The sequence below is a fragment of the Trypanosoma conorhini genome, assembly GCF_003719485.1.
Source record: "Trypanosoma conorhini strain 025E chromosome Unknown Tco_14.4_contig_00014, whole genome shotgun sequence".
NCBI classification, from domain to species: Eukaryota; Euglenozoa; class Kinetoplastea; order Trypanosomatida; family Trypanosomatidae; genus Trypanosoma; species Trypanosoma conorhini.
Genome location: NW_021704100.1, coordinates 1 through 15,523, shown reverse-complemented (window position 1 = coordinate 15,523; position 15,523 = coordinate 1). Strand labels below are relative to the sequence as shown.

The following is a 15,523-nucleotide window of genomic DNA, read 5'->3' as shown; positions in this document are numbered from 1 at the left end:
TGTGTGTGTGTGTCTGTGCGTCTGTGTGTGTGTGTGTGTGTGTGTTTCCCTCCCCTTTATTTTCTTCGCTGCCGCTGTGGCGTTGTGCGTGTGCCCGCCAAGCCGCGCTCCTCTCGGCCCCTCTCTTCTCTCGCGATCCGTTCGGTCGTTTTTTTTTTCTTGCCGTTGTTTTTGACTTCGCGCCTGCGCGCGTCTGTGCATGCGGGACGCTGCCGCCTTCGTAGGCGTCCCACGACACGTGCGACGCGCAGGAAGCCCCCGGCAGTCAAAGTTGTTTATCGACGCCTCATTTCTTTTCCGCGGGGAGGCGGCGAGAGTGGCGGAGTCGTGCGGCGACTATGCGCCGGCTGCGTGCGCTGGTCCTCCCCGATGCAACCTGGCGCGATGACAACTCCGCCGACGCATGCGAGAATAGGCTGTGCCGCAAGAAGTTCTCCATGCTGTTCAGCAAACACCACTGCCGCTGGTGTGGGAGGATTTTTTGCAGCGACTGCGCCCCCCGCACGGCCCCCTACCGCGGGGAGCTCCTGCGCCGCTGCAACGCGTGTCGACTGCCGGTTATCTTCCGCAGCGTCTACGATCCCCTGGCGCGTCGACGGGATGGGGCTATCGCGGAGCTCATTTTCTCCTTTCTTGACAGTCTCTCCATCAACGCCTTCCTGCAGTCGTGCTACACGGCCCTGTCGGAGTTTCACGTTAGCGGCTACGACTACTACGGCAGCATCCAAGAGCGATTTCCCTCCTTCTTTGAAGGCGCACGCATTGGGAAGGGCGTCACGGGCACCGTGTACAAGTGCGAGGACCGCCGCCGGTGTGAAAACCAGCGTGTTGCACTCAAAGTCATTACGAAAAGTTCAACCATGTCGTTTGCCGCCTGGCGAAAAATCACAACAGAGCTGGACATCATGAAGGAGATTGACCACCCGAATGTGGCACGCCTGCTGGAGGTGTTCCAGACCCCGCTTTGCCTCGTCATTGTGATGGAGGCCGGCGACGGCGGCGCCCTGAAGCAGGTGTGGGAGTTTGTGCGGACACGCCACTGCGATTTAGAGGTGTTTACCGCCAGTGTAGTGGCGCAGATAGCAGAGGGGCTGGACTACCTCTACCGCGTCAAACACATTGTCCACCGCGACATCAAACACGATAACATCATCGTTTCCCGTGACTTTAGTAGGGTGCTGATCATCGATTTTGGGCTTGCGGAGTACATTACAAACGAGAAGCGTCAGTTGTTTGTGCCGTGTGGCACGTTTGGGTTTGCGTCGCCGGAGAACATCCTGGCGGTGGTGGATCATCTGCGGCTCTTCGAGGCCTCCGGTGCCACCATGCACCGCGCGGACATGTTTAGTTTAGGCGTCGTAGCGTACATGCTTCTCGCTGGGGTGCGTCCGCTGCAGGGGAAGCGGTTCGTGGAGCTGTACAGGGAGGTGCGGCGGGGAATTCGCTGTGTGGGGCCGTGCTGGACCAACATCTCGGACAGCGCCAAGGAACTTGTGGAGTGGCTGCTCAAGACCAGCACGAATGAGCGGGCAACGCCGGAAGATGTACGAAAACACCCGTTTATTGTTAATAAGGCGCCACTCATCACGGAGATTGTCAAGAAGCGCAGACAGGAGCTCCTCATCACAAAACAGCTAGAGGACAACGAGTGGGTGTACGTTGTGCCATCCAGTGGCCACGGGGAACCTGCCTGGGAGGAGGACGTGTCAGGCATTAATAAACGCAATGGACGATTTGGTTCCAGCCCACTCTTGCAGTTTAGGATGAACCGGGGCACAGCGACCAACAAGGACGGACCCCAGTCACTGATAAGAAGAAAAGATGCGTGAAGTGCGGCTCTGCGTGTCTGGGGTGACGCTGTCGGTGGCAGCTTACACATGCACCCCGGTTTGCGCCGCGCCGTCCCCGGCCCACACGTACTAACGCCTGCGGGGAGCAGCGCACGCAGCTTGAGGCGGTGACGGGTGAATGCTGCTGTTTTTCTTTTTCTTTTGCTTCTCCGGGGTGGGGTGAGAGGAGGAAGGGGAGGATGAGTTTGCCCCCCGTCCTCGTCGATTTCACCCTGTAGTCGCGGCTGCCCTATTCTCTGCGTGGATTTGTTTTTGCTTTGCTCCGTCGCATGCGGGCTATTAGGCACACTCGCACACGCACGCACAAGGTGAGCATCTGGGCGAGGCAGGAAAAAAAAAACAACAACAACAACAGCAACAACGGCGAAGAAGAAGATGAAGGACTATATATGCCCATTTATATATTTATATGCGCACAAATTTCTTGTAAACAACACGTTTAATTTGCGCATCGTTGTGTCTGTGTGTGTCTGTGCGTGTGTGTATATGTGACAAGGAGAAATAGATAAAGCGAGATATATATATATATATATAGAAGGCCACGCCGCAACCCGCAGCGAGAAGAAAGAAAGAGTCTGGGAGTCTGAGCGTCGAAGGGGGAGCGGCTGAAGAGAGACTGGGGTCTGCTTCTCACTTCAAGTGTTGGGGGCGCCACGGGATGACGAATGAAGTGCACGCGGACGACAGTGAGCCGAACGAAAATAATGCCTGCGCCCTCGTCCCTGTTAAGATTATTACTGTTAGCATGCTGTCTCCCTTCGCCTATTGGGTGTCTACCGTGGGCTCCTTTGTTGTTTGTTCGTTTGCCGACTTTTCTGACCAGTCTCCCGTGTTCCACCGTTTTCTCCTTTCACGTGCCTGCCGCCCCATTCCGCGCATGCGTTTCTCTCCTTCTTTCTTGCCTGTCTGTATCCCCGCCCTTCCTTCTGCCCCACCGCCGCCCCCCTGCCCTTCTTTCTCCGTCCGTGGCTCGGCCGTGAGGGACAAACGGACGGCGCTGTGAAGGGGGCTCTGCCAAGGCGCGACGCGAGCAGGGACGACGTGAACGATGGACGCAGTGGCTCTGGCGCAGTCTATTCTTGACTGCGGCGACAGGGCGGTGCTGCAGGTGCTGTCGCTTGCGCCCGGGCTGCCGCCCGTCTCCGCCGAGACGCCTGTTGCGGAAGCGCGGCGAAATTACATGCGTCTTGCCGGGTTGGTTCACCCTGACAAACTGCAGGGCCGCTTCCAGCGCTCGACGGAGGTGTTTCAGAAGCTGGTGCGCGCCTTCGAGCTGGTGGCGGACCCAAAGCACCGCAAACAGCTTCTCGCGCTGCAGGCGAAGGAGACCAAGAAGCAGGCCGGCAAGCAGGCACAGCCACCACCGCAGCCGAAGGAGACGCGGCTCACGAAGCAAGCGAGGCAGGTGGCCGCGCTGAAGGAGGCAGCCACGGTGCAGTCTGCTGCCAAGGGCCCCAAGGCGAAGCCAAAGCGAGCAGCACCCAAGGAAAAACGGCCAGCTAAGCAAAAACGTGCCACAAGAGACGACGACGATGAATTTATTGACTATGACGAGGAAGCAGAGGAAGATGAGGACGAGGATGAGGATGAGGATGAGGATGAGGACGCGAGTGTCGACCTCGACGAGGAAGATATGGAACTCGAGTTTGCGGACAAGGAGCCGAGCGTGTCTACGAGCCGCGCCCTCCTCGGCACCCGGCGCACCGGCGGCATCTACCGCGATACCACGGTTCGCTGCCCACAGTGCCGCACTCCCTGGACGCCCGACTCCAAGCAACACTATTCCCTCTTCATGGGGCCTGCAGGTAAAAAAGTGCACTGCGAAACGTGTCTTTGCCGGTTTGGCTGTGCTACGGCTCTGCACGCCTGCCCATACTGCCAGCACAGCTTCGACTATGATGCCACCATGTACGACACCGTCATGCAGTGCGAGGGCTGTCGCAAGACGTTCGGGTTTCCGTACTACCCGGTGAATCAGCAACTTATTGACCAGGTGAAGTTCGACGAGTGGCGCGAGCAAACGGAGCGGGAAAAGGCCCGTGAACGCGAGGAACGGGCGGCGAGACGACGAACTACGGACGACAGCGCATCGGAGGAGTTTCATACTCTCGTTGGGGAGTGTATTGTGAACGAGACATGCCCGCTTTGCAAGCGCACCATCACCGCGCGACACCGACAACACGTTGAGGCGTGCTTGAAAAATAAAGGAACAGGCAACACCGTTTCAATGGCAACGCCGAAGGCGGCCGTGACGCAGAAGCCGACACGCAAAAAGGCGGCTGTGGTGAAGAAACCCAGCACCCGCAGGCCAGCCTCGAAACCGGCGAAGAAGGCAAAAAAAACGCCGTCGTGACGACGACAGCGACTCGGAGGATGAAGAGGAGTCCTTCGAGGGTTCCTCTTCCTCCTCTTTGGAAGAGGAGGATGAATAAGTGGGACGGCGATCACAGCGAGTACGACAAAGAAGAAGAGGCGGAGGAAGAGGAAAGGACGGTGTTTAACCACAAAACCCCCTTTCTCTCTCTCTCTCTCCCTCCCCAAACACACACACGCACACAGAGAGAAAAGAAAATATTATCTGAGTCCTCTCCACAGAGAGGCCATAAGCAAAACGGAGCATGGTTTCATACGTCTTGGGGCGAAAAGAGGCAGGAACCGACTGCACTATCGTATTAGGGCATCCGTATTTTTTTGTTCCTTGATTATTCTTGTTGCTACTGCTGCTGCTGTTTCTTCTGCTTTTGGTGCTAGGGCATGAGGAGGCAGGAGAGCAAGGCGGCGGAAGCCTGACAGTTGCGAGGGACCAAGTAACAAGAAGGTGGTGATCCACGCGAGCGAGTTGACATATGCACGGAGGGACGGCGCTGGAGGTTGAACGAAGGAGAGGGCGCTCACATCAGCGTGAGCAGGAGGTGAGGGGGTGGGGGGTGAAGGTCAATTGTTGTATCGTTTAGCTTCTCTCACTCTTCTTTTTTTTTTTTGGTTTCTTGACGGTTAAAAGTGTTTTTTTTTTGCGTGCGTGTGCGTGTTTCTTAGTGGCGAGCTGCGGCAGCCGCCTGTAGTGTTCTTCGCCACGTGGGACCAGGCTATACAGCATGACGAATACGGGGGATTCTACTTCGATCGGTGCGGCCTTTCCGGTGACGGATGCCGGCACGGAAGACCAAAGAGTGAGGAAAGTGGGCGCTATCGAGAAGATGCTGCGCACGGACCGTGGTCTACTAGACGTGGAGCCACCACTGTGGGAGGCGCTGCCTCACAGCATGGCGTTTGACCCGAAGGGAGCCCCTTTGCTTAGTAATATCAAGGCGCACTTTGCCCGTGAAGGGCTGCTGCTGGAGGAGGATGCGCTGGAGCTTGTCGCCCGCTGTGCTTCTATCATGAAGCGTGAGTCAACGCTGTTGCGGGTGGATGGGGCCGCCATTATATGTGGCGATCTCCACGGCCAGTTCTTTGATCTTTTGAAGATATTTGAGCTGGGAGGTGAGCCCGGGGAGCAGCAGTACATTTTCCTTGGCGACTACGTGGACCGCGGCAGCTTCGGTGTTGAGATTGTACTTCTCTTCATGGCGTATAAAATACGCCACCCCGGGCACTTTTTCCTCATCCGCGGAAATCACGAGTCACGGCATCTGACGTCATATTTTAACTTTAAACGGGAGGTTGAGTACAAATATTCACTCGAACTCTACAATGAAATTATGTCGGCGTTTGACTGTCTCCCCCTCGCGTGCCTGCTTAACAACAGTTTCTTCTGCGTCCACGGAGGCCTGTCACCGGAGATCCGGCGCTTGGAGGATATTGACCTCATCCACCGCTTTCGGGAACCGCCGTCGTCCGGGCCAATGTGCGACCTCCTCTGGTCAGACCCAACGTCAGAGCTGACGGAGGAGGTGGCCTCACCGGAGGCGCAGTTTAGCCCCAACACAGTCCGTGGCTGTTCCTACTCCTACTCTCACGAGGCGGTCTGCCGCTTCCTTGAAGCAAACGACTTGTTGGGCATAATTCGCGGTCATGAGGCCCAAACTGAGGGTTATCGGCTTTACGCCAATAGCCCCATGGGTGTGCCGGGGGTAGTATGCGTTTTTTCCGCCCCAAACTACTGCGATACATATAATAATCGTGCTGCTTTTATCCATGTGAAGGGGGACGTTATGAAAATACGCCAATACAACAGCAGTTTACATCCATACTATCTACCAAACTTTATTAATGCCTTCACCTGGTCCTTTCCCTTTATGGCAACTAAGATCTACGAGCTTTGGAACGAGGTTATAGGAACCAACATTGAGAGTGGCCCGCTGGTGCCAGTAGCTGTGTTTGAGGAGCGCATTGCAAAACTGCGGGGAAAAATCGTCAGTATGACTGAAGCAATGCATGAGTTACGCCTTATTGGTGAAGGAAATGGTGCGGAGAAGAAATAATAGTCTGAGGCGAAATAGGAATAAATATAAGACATACTACATACGTATTTATATTGTTATAGTTTTACATTTATATTAACAAAAATGTAGTACTTTTTCAGTTTAAGCATGTCCTTGCGTTTCGGTTGAGGCTGGAACCATCAGCGAACAAGCCACATACATATATGGACGTTGCATGTGGATATGTATAATTGCATAGATGTGGGTATGTGGCTGTGCTCTTTTTTTTTTATTTGGTGCTGTTGTGACAGGGTATGTTTGGAATTTTTTTTTGTTTCTCCGTTTTTTTTTTGGCCTACTTTTTCTTCTCCACCTCCTTTTCGCTGCTATTGCTACGGTAGGGGAGGGAGGCGCTTGCTGTGACGGTGCTCAGTATTTTATCGCTGCTTCTGAGGGTGGATGAGTAACCGGCGCAGGGACGATAGGATTGCTGCGTGGTGCTCATCCTTTCCATTCCTCATTATGCCTGGAGCCTACTTCTTCGCTGTATATGTATATATGCCTCTCTCCCTCTCTCTCTCTCTGTGTGTGTGTGTGTGTGTGTTTAGTTTGTGTGTAGGCCTACAGAGATTTCGTCTCTTTGGCTCTGTGTGACGGTTTTTCTTCGCGTGTTTGCGCGCGTGCGAGGGTTTCTTCATCTGCGTTTGTTTTGCTTGCCCACGCTGTGCTTTTTATTTTTGTTTTGAACTCTGTGACCCCCCCCCCCCAACGGACGCCGCTTTGGCAGGTGTAATGCGTCATGAGCAGGCGACCCGTAGAGAAACTAAGTCGTGCGCTCCGCCGCCAGGCGCAGCTGTCCTCACGGCGCCGCCCCCCAATGGGCGGGGAGACGTCGGTGCCCGCGGCAACGGGGAAAGCGGCCGCGGCAGGCGACGGGGTCGTGGCGCCTGCCCGTGACGCCTCACCGGACGCTGCCGTGGGCGGCGACGCCTTTCATCCCGCCAGCGCCGCGATGGCACCCCCCTCCGCGGGCCTGAAGGGCGCCGAGGATGGGGTCATTCACGCCAACTACTCGCTGCGCCACGCACTGGCCCGCGGCGCCCCTGAGACTCGCCTCACGCGACAAGTAAAACGCGCCATTCAACAGTCCACTGGAAAGGCGGAGGCGCTAAAAGCCTTGCAGGTGCTTCTGCAGGCGGATGGGGAAACACCCACGGCGGCGACGTTCAAAACGCTATCTGCCGCGCTGTTACAGCACCATGTGGAGCAGCGAGTGGGCCACGCCGCGTTTGCAAAGGCCCTGACAGACGCGGTAGGGTATGAAGGCGATCGATGGCGGCGTCTCTCGGAGGAGGAACGCTCTGCCTTTGTGAACTACACATGTCGAACTACGGAACGGTGGGCAGAGCGCGGCTCCTCGTACAACAAACTCTTAGGATTCTCACAGGAAGGCGCAGAGAATGAGGTTGTGGCAAAGGTGGAATATCAAATGCGGAAGTCTGGTGTGACGGTGTCGGCCTCCTCACTGGCGGACCTGATGCACCTTGACGTCACCTGGTCGACGGCTCTGCATCTCTACAACTTTGCCGGGGAGCTACAAAAGCACGTTCCACCACCCATGGAAATGACGGATCGCCTCATGGGGCTTATGACAGGCTACAAGAGTGGACTTGGCGGCTCTCGTCCCTGGACGCGGGCACTGGCGTTGTATCAAGAGGCTCTCGTGTCTGGCTACGACACCACGCTGACTACGCACGCGCATGCGCTTGACGCGCTGTGGCGAAGCGCGGACACCTTCCATCGCGTGCACAGTCCCCTGAGCGCCTCCCATCAGCGGTGGGTGTGGAAAAAGGCACTTGAGATCACCCAACGTGTACAGGACACGCCACGACTGCTTCTTACCGGCGACGAGGGTTGTGCATATGCGGAGAGCGTCGTCAAGGCCGTTGCTGCCTCGGGCCGCTGGTCTGTGGCGGTGGCGCTTCTCAGCAACCTGGATACCTCCAATATGGATCTTTCGTTTCGCTTTCTGGTGCCCACCGCGGAGACGTACGCCTTTGCCATGGCGGGGTGCCACACAGCCGGTCACGCGGCCCACGGTGAGGCTCTGTGGACTATTTTCAGGGAGACCTACACCCTGCGCTCGCTCCACTCTGAGGCGCTTGCAATTCTTCTTCAGTCGCTTCGTCAAGTCGTTCGCAGCTTACCCATCGTAGGCCCTCTTCTTGAGGAGTTGGTGAACGACGGAAAAGGGCTGGAGCGTCAAGCGGCTGTGGCTGCTTTGCAGCTGCTCTCAAGCAGGTACGTGAAGACAAGTGAGCGGCGGTGGGTGTTGGCCGCCAAGTTACTCGACATGTACGACGCAAACCCGTGGCCTCAGCAACCGCTGGCACGGAAAGCGGAGCTGCAAACGGTATTTCGATGTTGCCACCTGATAGCTGCGATGGAGGAGCCGCAAGGCGGCAGGACTTTGCTTCTGCAACTTCGAAAACGTCTGGTGGATGTGTTTGGCGGCTCCTCGGCGGAGGTGGAATGGCTCGACGACACCGCCATCTACGCGCTGCAGGTGACCTCCAACTGGAGCGAGGCCCTTGCCACCTACGACGCAGCCGTCGCTCGGCGAAAACCCGAGCATGTGCCGTATCTGCCGATTCCCCTGCGCCAGGCGAAGATGATGCTGGTGGAGGCGCTTGTCCGGTCTTGCCGGGCGATGGAGGAAGACGGTGAGTCCTTTCTAGTGGACGAGGACACGCAAGAGGCGGACCGCGATGCTGCTGCGGCGCTGACGCAACGGGCCCTCGCCGTAACGAAGGCCGTGTTTGGACCAGATGATACTTTTCCCCATCACCTGTACGCCGAGTTGCTCCTGATGCAGGCGTTGAGTGCCACAACGAGTGGTCAACGGAAGTTGCACGCGCTTGAGGCAATGCGCCATTTTTCGCAGGCCTCGGCGGAGTTGATTGAACACCGCCTTGTTGTTCGCACAGCCACAGCCTTGTCGCTTACGGAGATGCACGTGGAGAACGCACTTCTGGTAGGGCATGCGGCCCTGCTACAAGCGACGCTTTCGCAGCGCAACTGCCGCCGCAGGCCGGAAAGCGCCCACGGCGGCTTTGATGTTGTGGCGTGGTAGCGCAGCATGGAGGGATTGGCGTTCTTCTTCCGCGCCTTCGGTAGGCTCCTTGACCGTTGTGGGCATGCTGCTTCTTTTTTTTGTTTTCAGTGCATGTGGCAAACTCCATTTCTTAAACGCTTAAACGCTCTTAAATTTGCCCCGCTTTTCCTTCACTTCCCCCTTTGCGGTTCGCCGTTGTCTGCCTGCGCTGCCGTCAGCCTTTCGCCGCGTGGCTGCGGTCATGCATGGTGGCGTGGGGCCCACTTCCGGCGCCTCTTCTGCCTTGTGTGTGCGTTAGTCCTCCCCCCTCCTTTTTTCCCCCCGTTCCTTCCATCATCCCTCTTCCCGCTTCTCTCTTGCTTCCCCGCAGCAATTCATCTGTGCTCAGTGAGCTTTGCCACGCATACATAAACCGTTCGGGGCCGTCGCAACTGCAAGCGAGAAGGGGAAGGAGCGAAGAGAAATAAGAAGCTGCAGAAGCAGAGAGAGAGAGAGACGAAGAAACAAAAAGACAAAAACAAAAAAAAAGAAACAACAACAACAGGGAACAGCAAAGTCCAGCGTGGAGTCACACCAGCGCGGCATTCAAAGCTAAGGGCAAGCAAGTATGCCATCGGTTGAGATTGAGGTCCACTTTCCGCTGTCGCGCATTACCGCCGAGGGGTACGCCGAGGATGAATTCCTCCTCAACCAACTGGAAAAAGTGAACGACACGCCAGAGGAGGACGGCATGCCGCTGCGGGCGTGGGTGGTCAAAAGCGCCCATGATGCGCTGGAGAAGAAACCCAAACTCCGTGAGGTGCATCTGAAACCAAAGGCGGTGAAGCCCTGCCACACCCACTTCCTCGTCATCATTGACGAGGAGTAAGGAAGTAGGGAAACGAAAAAAAAAAGAAAAGAGGGGTGGGAGTGGAAGTAAGGAACAGCACTGCACCTCACGGGCACACGCATACATGTCGCAGAGGCATTCACTGCCCTCCCTTGCGGGGGAAGTACGTAGCAAAAAGAAGCACTCGCCGGGAATTATTGAGATGCGGCATTTTTGTGAACAATGGGCTTGATTTTCCCTTTTCATTTTCGGCAAATTCATGAGTATGCAATTGCAAAAGCGCCCCTCTCTCTCCCCATGTGCGTGCGTGTGTGTGGGCTTGTGTGTCTGTGCCGTGGTGAGCCATAGTACGTGTGGGTATGAACATGAATTGTGAAGGGATTGTCTTTTTTGTTCCTGTTGCTATTGTTTTTTTTTTGCATGATAGAACAATATCTTTTGTTTTTGTTCTTATGAAAATGCAACTGTGTCTCCTTTTTCCCTTTGGGCTGCGGTTGTGTTTGCTTGGGCCTTCCCGTGTATACCCGAGGCCGCGTAACTCACTCTCCCCCCAATGTTTCGTTTTTTTTTCTTTGCACGTTTCTTCTTGCGGCTTCCTCTGAATGTGCGCAAGTGCGTGGGCCGCTGCGGCGTCGGTGGATTTGCCTGCATTCTCACCAACACACGTCTTGGACGGCCGACAAATACATGCGAAGGGGCCGTTTTGGGCGGCTGTGCGAAGTTTTTGGCGCGTGTGGGTTTTGGGGTGGCTGCCATGACCCCGGGGCGCGTACCAGGCGAGGCGACGGCGATTTTTCTGCTGCGCGAGTACGTCATTCCGATTGTTGTCTTCGCACTGATGGCAGCATGGCTGCTGCGCAATGTGGTGCTGCCGATGTGCGCGGGCGGCGTTGTGTTCACGCGTGAGGCCGCGCCTTCCGAAGACGAGGCCTCATCGCCCGAGGCCCGTCGGATGCGTCACGCGGACCCCACTGACGCTGGCGTTTCCGACTGCAGCGATAAAGTAAAGTGACTGTAAGAAGGAGCCGGGGAAAAAAAAAGTTGCGTACGATTCTCCCTGCACGTGCTGTGTGTGTGTGAGAGAGAGAGAGAGTTGTTTCTCTGTGCTGTGGCCTCTGCTGGGGGAGGGTGGTTCTTTTGTAATAACAAAAAAAACAAATAAACAAATGCCCTGCTTTTTTTTGTTTGTGTTGTTCTTCTTCCGGTTCTTGTCATTCCTCGAGTTTCTGCCACTAAGGGACCGCGTGCGCGCGTCACTCCTTGCGAGCACGCAGCCACACACCTGCATAATTCCATACATAGAGACATCCATACATTCATTATAGACATATAATAAATTATATATATATATATAACAATTGCGGCGCTTACCGCTTGAGCGTCCCGGGGAGGCGTGCGTGCGGGCATGGGAGAAGGAGAGAAGCGGGGAGGAGTAATGCCCTCGCCGCCCATTCGTGTCTGTGTCCTCGTGTGCTCCTACGAGGGTTCGGATAGTGAACTGAAGGAGTACGAGGGGGAACTCGTGCAGACGCCGCAGCACTACTTTACGCAGGCGGACGCGAAGGAATTTGTCTTTACCCTCGAGTTTGTTAAGAAGTCGACGGCCTACCGCCAAATACGTCAGTTAGTGAAGTCTGGGGCCTTCGATGTCTTCTACAACCAGTGCGATGGAGCCATTGACGAGGACAAAGCCGGCGTGGATGTGGTGCAGGCGCTTGAGAGCTTCAACGTTCCATTCACTGGCGCCATCTCCAAGTACTATGAGTTGTCTAAGCCAGAGATGAAGCGCATGGCACACTACTGCGCCGTCAAAACAGCACCGTACGCCGTGCTGGAGTCCAGTGACGACGTGCGGAGGCTGTGCGCCGCACTGCATTTTCCGTTGATTGTGAAGCACATCTCTGGCTACAGCAGCGTGGGCATGGACAAGTCTTGCAAGGTGCACAATATGGATGCGCTGGAGGAAAGGGTGGCGCGCTTCATTGACCAGTACCAGATCGCCCTCGTGGAGGAGTTTATTCCCGGCGACGAGGCGACTGTATTGGTGTGCGCCGATGCCACACAACCTGGTGGAATACGTGTGTTTCCGCCAGTCATGGTGCAGTTTCCGGCGGGGGAGGACTTTAAGCACTTCCACCTCAAGTGGGAAACTTATGAAGGGATGAACTGGCGTTTTGTCTCAGAGGATGACCCCGCGTTGCCGGATATGATTCGCATAGCGAAAACGTCATTTCTTCATATGATGGGGGGAGTGGGGTACGGCCGCGTCGACATTCGCATTAATCGTGCCACAAATACCGTTGTGTTTCTTGAAATCAACCCCAATTGCGGCATTATGTATCCCTACGGACAGGAAGGCTCTGCGGATTGGATCCTGCGGCTTATGCCAGATTTTAAGCAAAAGGAGTTCGCCAAGCTGCAGATACGTGAGGCCATTCAGCTGCATGCACGCAAGCAGCTACCCTTTCGCTGTGCCTATGATCCGGTGCGGGAATATTACCTCTGTGCCACACGGGATATACCCGTGGGCAGTGTTGTGTTTGAGGGGGAGGGACGCCTAGTGCGGCTGTGCACCAAGCCGTACGTGAAGGCCCATTGGGGCGAGGTGGAGTACAATGAGTTTCTGCATGACGCCTGGCCTGTTGGGGCCGAGGGCCACTACTATGCACTCTGGGACCTGGGGTCCTCAGACTGGCGTGCAGTTAACCACTCCTGTGACCCAAATGTGGGGTTTTGTCAGAATCGTTCCCTTAACGCTCACGCTCTTCGCGACATCGCAAAGGGGGAGGAGCTCACGATGGACTGTCGCCTTTTCATGGACGACACGATGCCGCCATTCCAGTGCCGCTGCAAGGCAGCTACTTGCGCAGGCTGGATCCGCGGAAGCGCCAAGCGTGGCAGCACTCACCGTGAGTCCTGCAGTGGGACTTTGACTCGCCGGGACGACAGCCTAATTGCACCGGTGGCAGAGGATTGAGTCAAGTGGCACTCCCCTTCCCTAACCCGTCCAGCAGGGCGGGACGCCACTGAATGCCTTTCCTCCCCTCTCCTTCCCAGTGGGAACAAAGGTATTCAGAGAAAACAATACTCATAGAAATTCAACAAAATGAGAGCCAAAAAAAAAACAAGCACAACAACAACAAAAAAAAACTAAAGACATCGACAACAACGGCAGGAGCTCAAAAGAGAGTGATGCGGTCTTGCTACGAGATTGACAGTGGCGCTTTGTACTATGAAGGCGTCATTCTGCAATAGCTGTGTGGGTCTTTCGTGTGTTCATGGGGATGTGATGAACAGTGGCAAGGCATGGGCTTCTCCGCAACAAGCCTTTTTCCCCTTTTGTGCCTCTGCGATTGGTACAAGACGCCCCTCTTCCTTCATTTTTTCTTTTCCCAGTCTTTCCATCACTCTTCCAAACTCTGTTTTGCTCCAGCTTTGCGGCAGTGGCGTCGGGGCGTATGCGGCCCCGGTAGTTCTGTGCCTCTCTCTCTCTCTTTTCCCGCCCCATCTGGCTTGCGTCTGCGTCGCCGCACGAATACTTGAGCGCCAACGTCGGATTGTAGGTGTTGTGTCCGGGGACACGCTCGCCTCACCGACGAGTTTGCTGCAACACCTGCGTGCACAATGGCGTACTGCAGGTGTACTGCAGGCCGGCGGAGAAGAGCGGTGTCTGGTACTGGAGCCTCGCCGCAAGGATGTGCGAGAGGCGGGATCGGCGGAGCCAGCGACGGATTTTCTGCACATTACTTTTCAGCTTCTCACCTCGCCACCGCAGACGCTCGTTACTGACGTGGATGCCATCCTGCTGGGTTTCTCCCCATCGCACCCCTTGTCGTTTCAGCACCTCGGGGAGGTTTGGTGGCCGATTTTTGTCCACTTGCGGCGACTGCCACTTTTACTTGTGGTCGCGGAAATGAAGCTGCTTGTTATGCCAGAGGCTCAGCGAAGCATGCGCGAGCGTTGCATCCAGCAAATAAGCGTGCATGATGTAGCGTCTGCGGCGCAGCCTACTGCTGTGCCGCCGGAGCATATTCTCCCCGTGCCACTGGGCCGTCCTGGGCCCCTGTACGCGAACACACGCACACCTCCTGGCACGTTGCTTGCGCATCTCTGCAACACGCTCCTATGCACCTGTGGTTCCGTCCCGGGAGGGGAGACTCAATTCTTGCCTCTTCAACTGCGCTGGGAGGCGACACCTAGCGAGGCAGCTGCGTTTCAGCTCGAGGCTTAACTCCGCGAGAAGTGGGTGGCAATTGCGTCCGCCTCGCCAGCTCGCACGTTTTACTCGAACCGAGTGACGGGTTAAGTGACGACCGTACGACCTGTGATGGTGGCGGATGATTCCAAGAAAAACTGCGAGCAGTTCCGTGTGGTTGCGTTGGCTGCACAGGTGAAGAGACACGCAAAAGGCTCTGGCTTGGCATTGCCGTCCAACGCCGGGACTCACTCGGTGAACGGACCGGTTCTCCAGGACGGTGTGCGGCTGCTGCGCGAGAGACGAGCACGCCTGCGGGAGATGGAGGCAAAGGTTCACTGCGTGCGGCGTGTCGCGCGTGAGCTAAGGGAGGAGGCCGGGGGTCTCGTCTCCACGCTGCAGACACTGAAGGGCGGAGCGACGCCGTTGGCAATGCAGCTCAGCATTACCCTGCAGAAGTTCCAGTCCCTAGAGGAAGTGTTTCAACGCATTGGCTCCCTCACCAGGGCGGACCTCGCGTCGCTCTCCGAGAACACACCAAAGACTAGGCGGAGTTGCCTTCAAAAGTGGAATCGCAATAAATTGGGGCGGCCCAACGTACACGAAGTGCAACTCAAAGTCACAGAGGTGAGAAACAGGGTCGAAACAGTCCGGCAACAAATTCGAGACGGCCCAAAAAAGACACTAAAGACGCTAAACAAACAGTATCATACGCAATACGGCGCAATTAACAAGCTATAAGAAAAAAAAACCTATTGGTCCGGCGTTGGCAGGCCTTACAGGGTTCTGTGCGGTGGGAGTCCCGGGCCAGTGCCGGGAATCTCTCTTGTTGTGCGAAGAGCGCCTCGACGGAGTGTGTGTCGCTGCTCCGTGGCCTTCCGCAGGGCTTGTTGGAGGCGGCGGAGCCACTTCTCTGCGCGACTGTTCAGCTGCAGCGGATGAATGGAGGACTCTCAGCCCTGTGCAGCGCGACTGTGAGGGCGCCGCCGGGTTTGCGGCGTTTGCTGTTGGAAGAGCGAGTTTGGCGGCGACGGGTGGTGGTGGAGCGGACGCGGGACTACGCGGTTTGCATTGTTGGTGGCTTCCTGCCACCTGTGCAGCGCCGCGGCCGCCTGCTGGGCGAGCGTGCGTTTGCCGCGCTGGGTCCATTGTCGTGACGTGCGTTTTGCG

General features: G+C 56.2%; 9 protein-coding genes across 9 annotated transcripts, besides 13 other annotated features; 8 read left to right on the top strand and 1 right to left on the bottom strand.

Annotated features, from left to right (window-relative positions):
* Positions 1-45: a microsatellite.
* A 293-nt stretch (positions 46-338) lies between these two features.
* Positions 339-1,829, top strand: Tco025E_00592 (putative protein kinase; the record flags this gene model as incomplete). The annotated part of the gene is made up of 1 exon (XM_029367532.1): positions 339-1,829. One exon carries the CDS (start codon positions 339-341, stop codon positions 1,827-1,829), a length of 1,491 nt encoding a protein of 496 aa, XP_029232361.1.
* Positions 1,830-2,182: 353 nt separating this feature from the next.
* Positions 2,183-2,212: a microsatellite.
* A 93-nt stretch (positions 2,213-2,305) lies between these two features.
* Positions 2,306-2,341: a microsatellite.
* A 24-nt stretch (positions 2,342-2,365) lies between these two features.
* Positions 2,366-2,384: a microsatellite.
* Positions 2,385-2,898: 514 nt separating this feature from the next.
* On the top strand, positions 2,899-4,203 carry Tco025E_00591 (uncharacterized protein; the record flags this gene model as incomplete). Its single annotated transcript, XM_029367531.1, has 1 exon — positions 2,899-4,203. The coding sequence occupies one exon, from the start codon at positions 2,899-2,901 to the stop codon at positions 4,201-4,203; it is 1,305 nt and encodes a 434-aa protein (XP_029232360.1).
* Positions 4,204-4,311: 108 nt separating this feature from the next.
* Positions 4,312-4,341: a microsatellite.
* Positions 4,342-4,363: 22 nt separating this feature from the next.
* Positions 4,364-4,386: a microsatellite.
* Positions 4,387-4,559: 173 nt separating this feature from the next.
* Positions 4,560-4,599: a microsatellite.
* A 346-nt stretch (positions 4,600-4,945) lies between these two features.
* Tco025E_00590 (serine/threonine protein phosphatase) lies at positions 4,946-6,274 on the top strand (the record flags this gene model as incomplete). The annotated part of the gene is made up of 1 exon (XM_029367530.1): positions 4,946-6,274. One exon carries the CDS (start codon positions 4,946-4,948, stop codon positions 6,272-6,274), a length of 1,329 nt encoding a protein of 442 aa, XP_029232359.1.
* A 502-nt stretch (positions 6,275-6,776) lies between these two features.
* Positions 6,777-6,798: a microsatellite.
* Positions 6,798-6,831: a microsatellite.
* Positions 6,832-7,013: 182 nt separating this feature from the next.
* Tco025E_00589 (uncharacterized protein) lies at positions 7,014-9,347 on the top strand (the record flags this gene model as incomplete). Its single annotated transcript, XM_029367529.1, has 1 exon — positions 7,014-9,347. The coding sequence occupies one exon, from the start codon at positions 7,014-7,016 to the stop codon at positions 9,345-9,347; it is 2,334 nt and encodes a 777-aa protein (XP_029232358.1).
* Positions 9,348-9,897: 550 nt separating this feature from the next.
* Positions 9,898-10,284, bottom strand: Tco025E_00588 (uncharacterized protein; the record flags this gene model as incomplete). The annotated part of the gene is made up of 1 exon (XM_029367528.1): positions 9,898-10,284. One exon carries the CDS (start codon positions 10,282-10,284, stop codon positions 9,898-9,900), a length of 387 nt encoding a protein of 128 aa, XP_029232357.1.
* A 172-nt stretch (positions 10,285-10,456) lies between these two features.
* Positions 10,457-10,490: a microsatellite.
* Positions 10,491-10,711: 221 nt separating this feature from the next.
* Positions 10,712-11,170, top strand: Tco025E_00587 (uncharacterized protein; the record flags this gene model as incomplete). Its single annotated transcript, XM_029367527.1, has 1 exon — positions 10,712-11,170. One exon carries the CDS (start codon positions 10,712-10,714, stop codon positions 11,168-11,170), a length of 459 nt encoding a protein of 152 aa, XP_029232356.1.
* Positions 11,171-11,434: 264 nt separating this feature from the next.
* Positions 11,435-11,452: a microsatellite.
* Positions 11,453-11,512: a microsatellite.
* An 81-nt stretch (positions 11,513-11,593) lies between these two features.
* On the top strand, positions 11,594-13,135 carry Tco025E_00586 (methyltransferase/D-alanine--D-alanine ligase; the record flags this gene model as incomplete). The annotated part of the gene is made up of 1 exon (XM_029367526.1): positions 11,594-13,135. The coding sequence occupies one exon, from the start codon at positions 11,594-11,596 to the stop codon at positions 13,133-13,135; it is 1,542 nt and encodes a 513-aa protein (XP_029232355.1).
* Positions 13,136-13,273: 138 nt separating this feature from the next.
* Positions 13,274-13,308: a microsatellite.
* Positions 13,309-13,390: 82 nt separating this feature from the next.
* On the top strand, positions 13,391-14,389 carry Tco025E_00585 (uncharacterized protein; the record flags this gene model as incomplete). The annotated part of the gene is made up of 1 exon (XM_029367525.1): positions 13,391-14,389. One exon carries the CDS (start codon positions 13,391-13,393, stop codon positions 14,387-14,389), a length of 999 nt encoding a protein of 332 aa, XP_029232354.1.
* A 96-nt stretch (positions 14,390-14,485) lies between these two features.
* Tco025E_00584 (uncharacterized protein) lies at positions 14,486-15,094 on the top strand (the record flags this gene model as incomplete). The annotated part of the gene is made up of 1 exon (XM_029367524.1): positions 14,486-15,094. The coding sequence occupies one exon, from the start codon at positions 14,486-14,488 to the stop codon at positions 15,092-15,094; it is 609 nt and encodes a 202-aa protein (XP_029232353.1).
* Between the last annotated feature and the right edge of the window lie 429 nt (positions 15,095-15,523).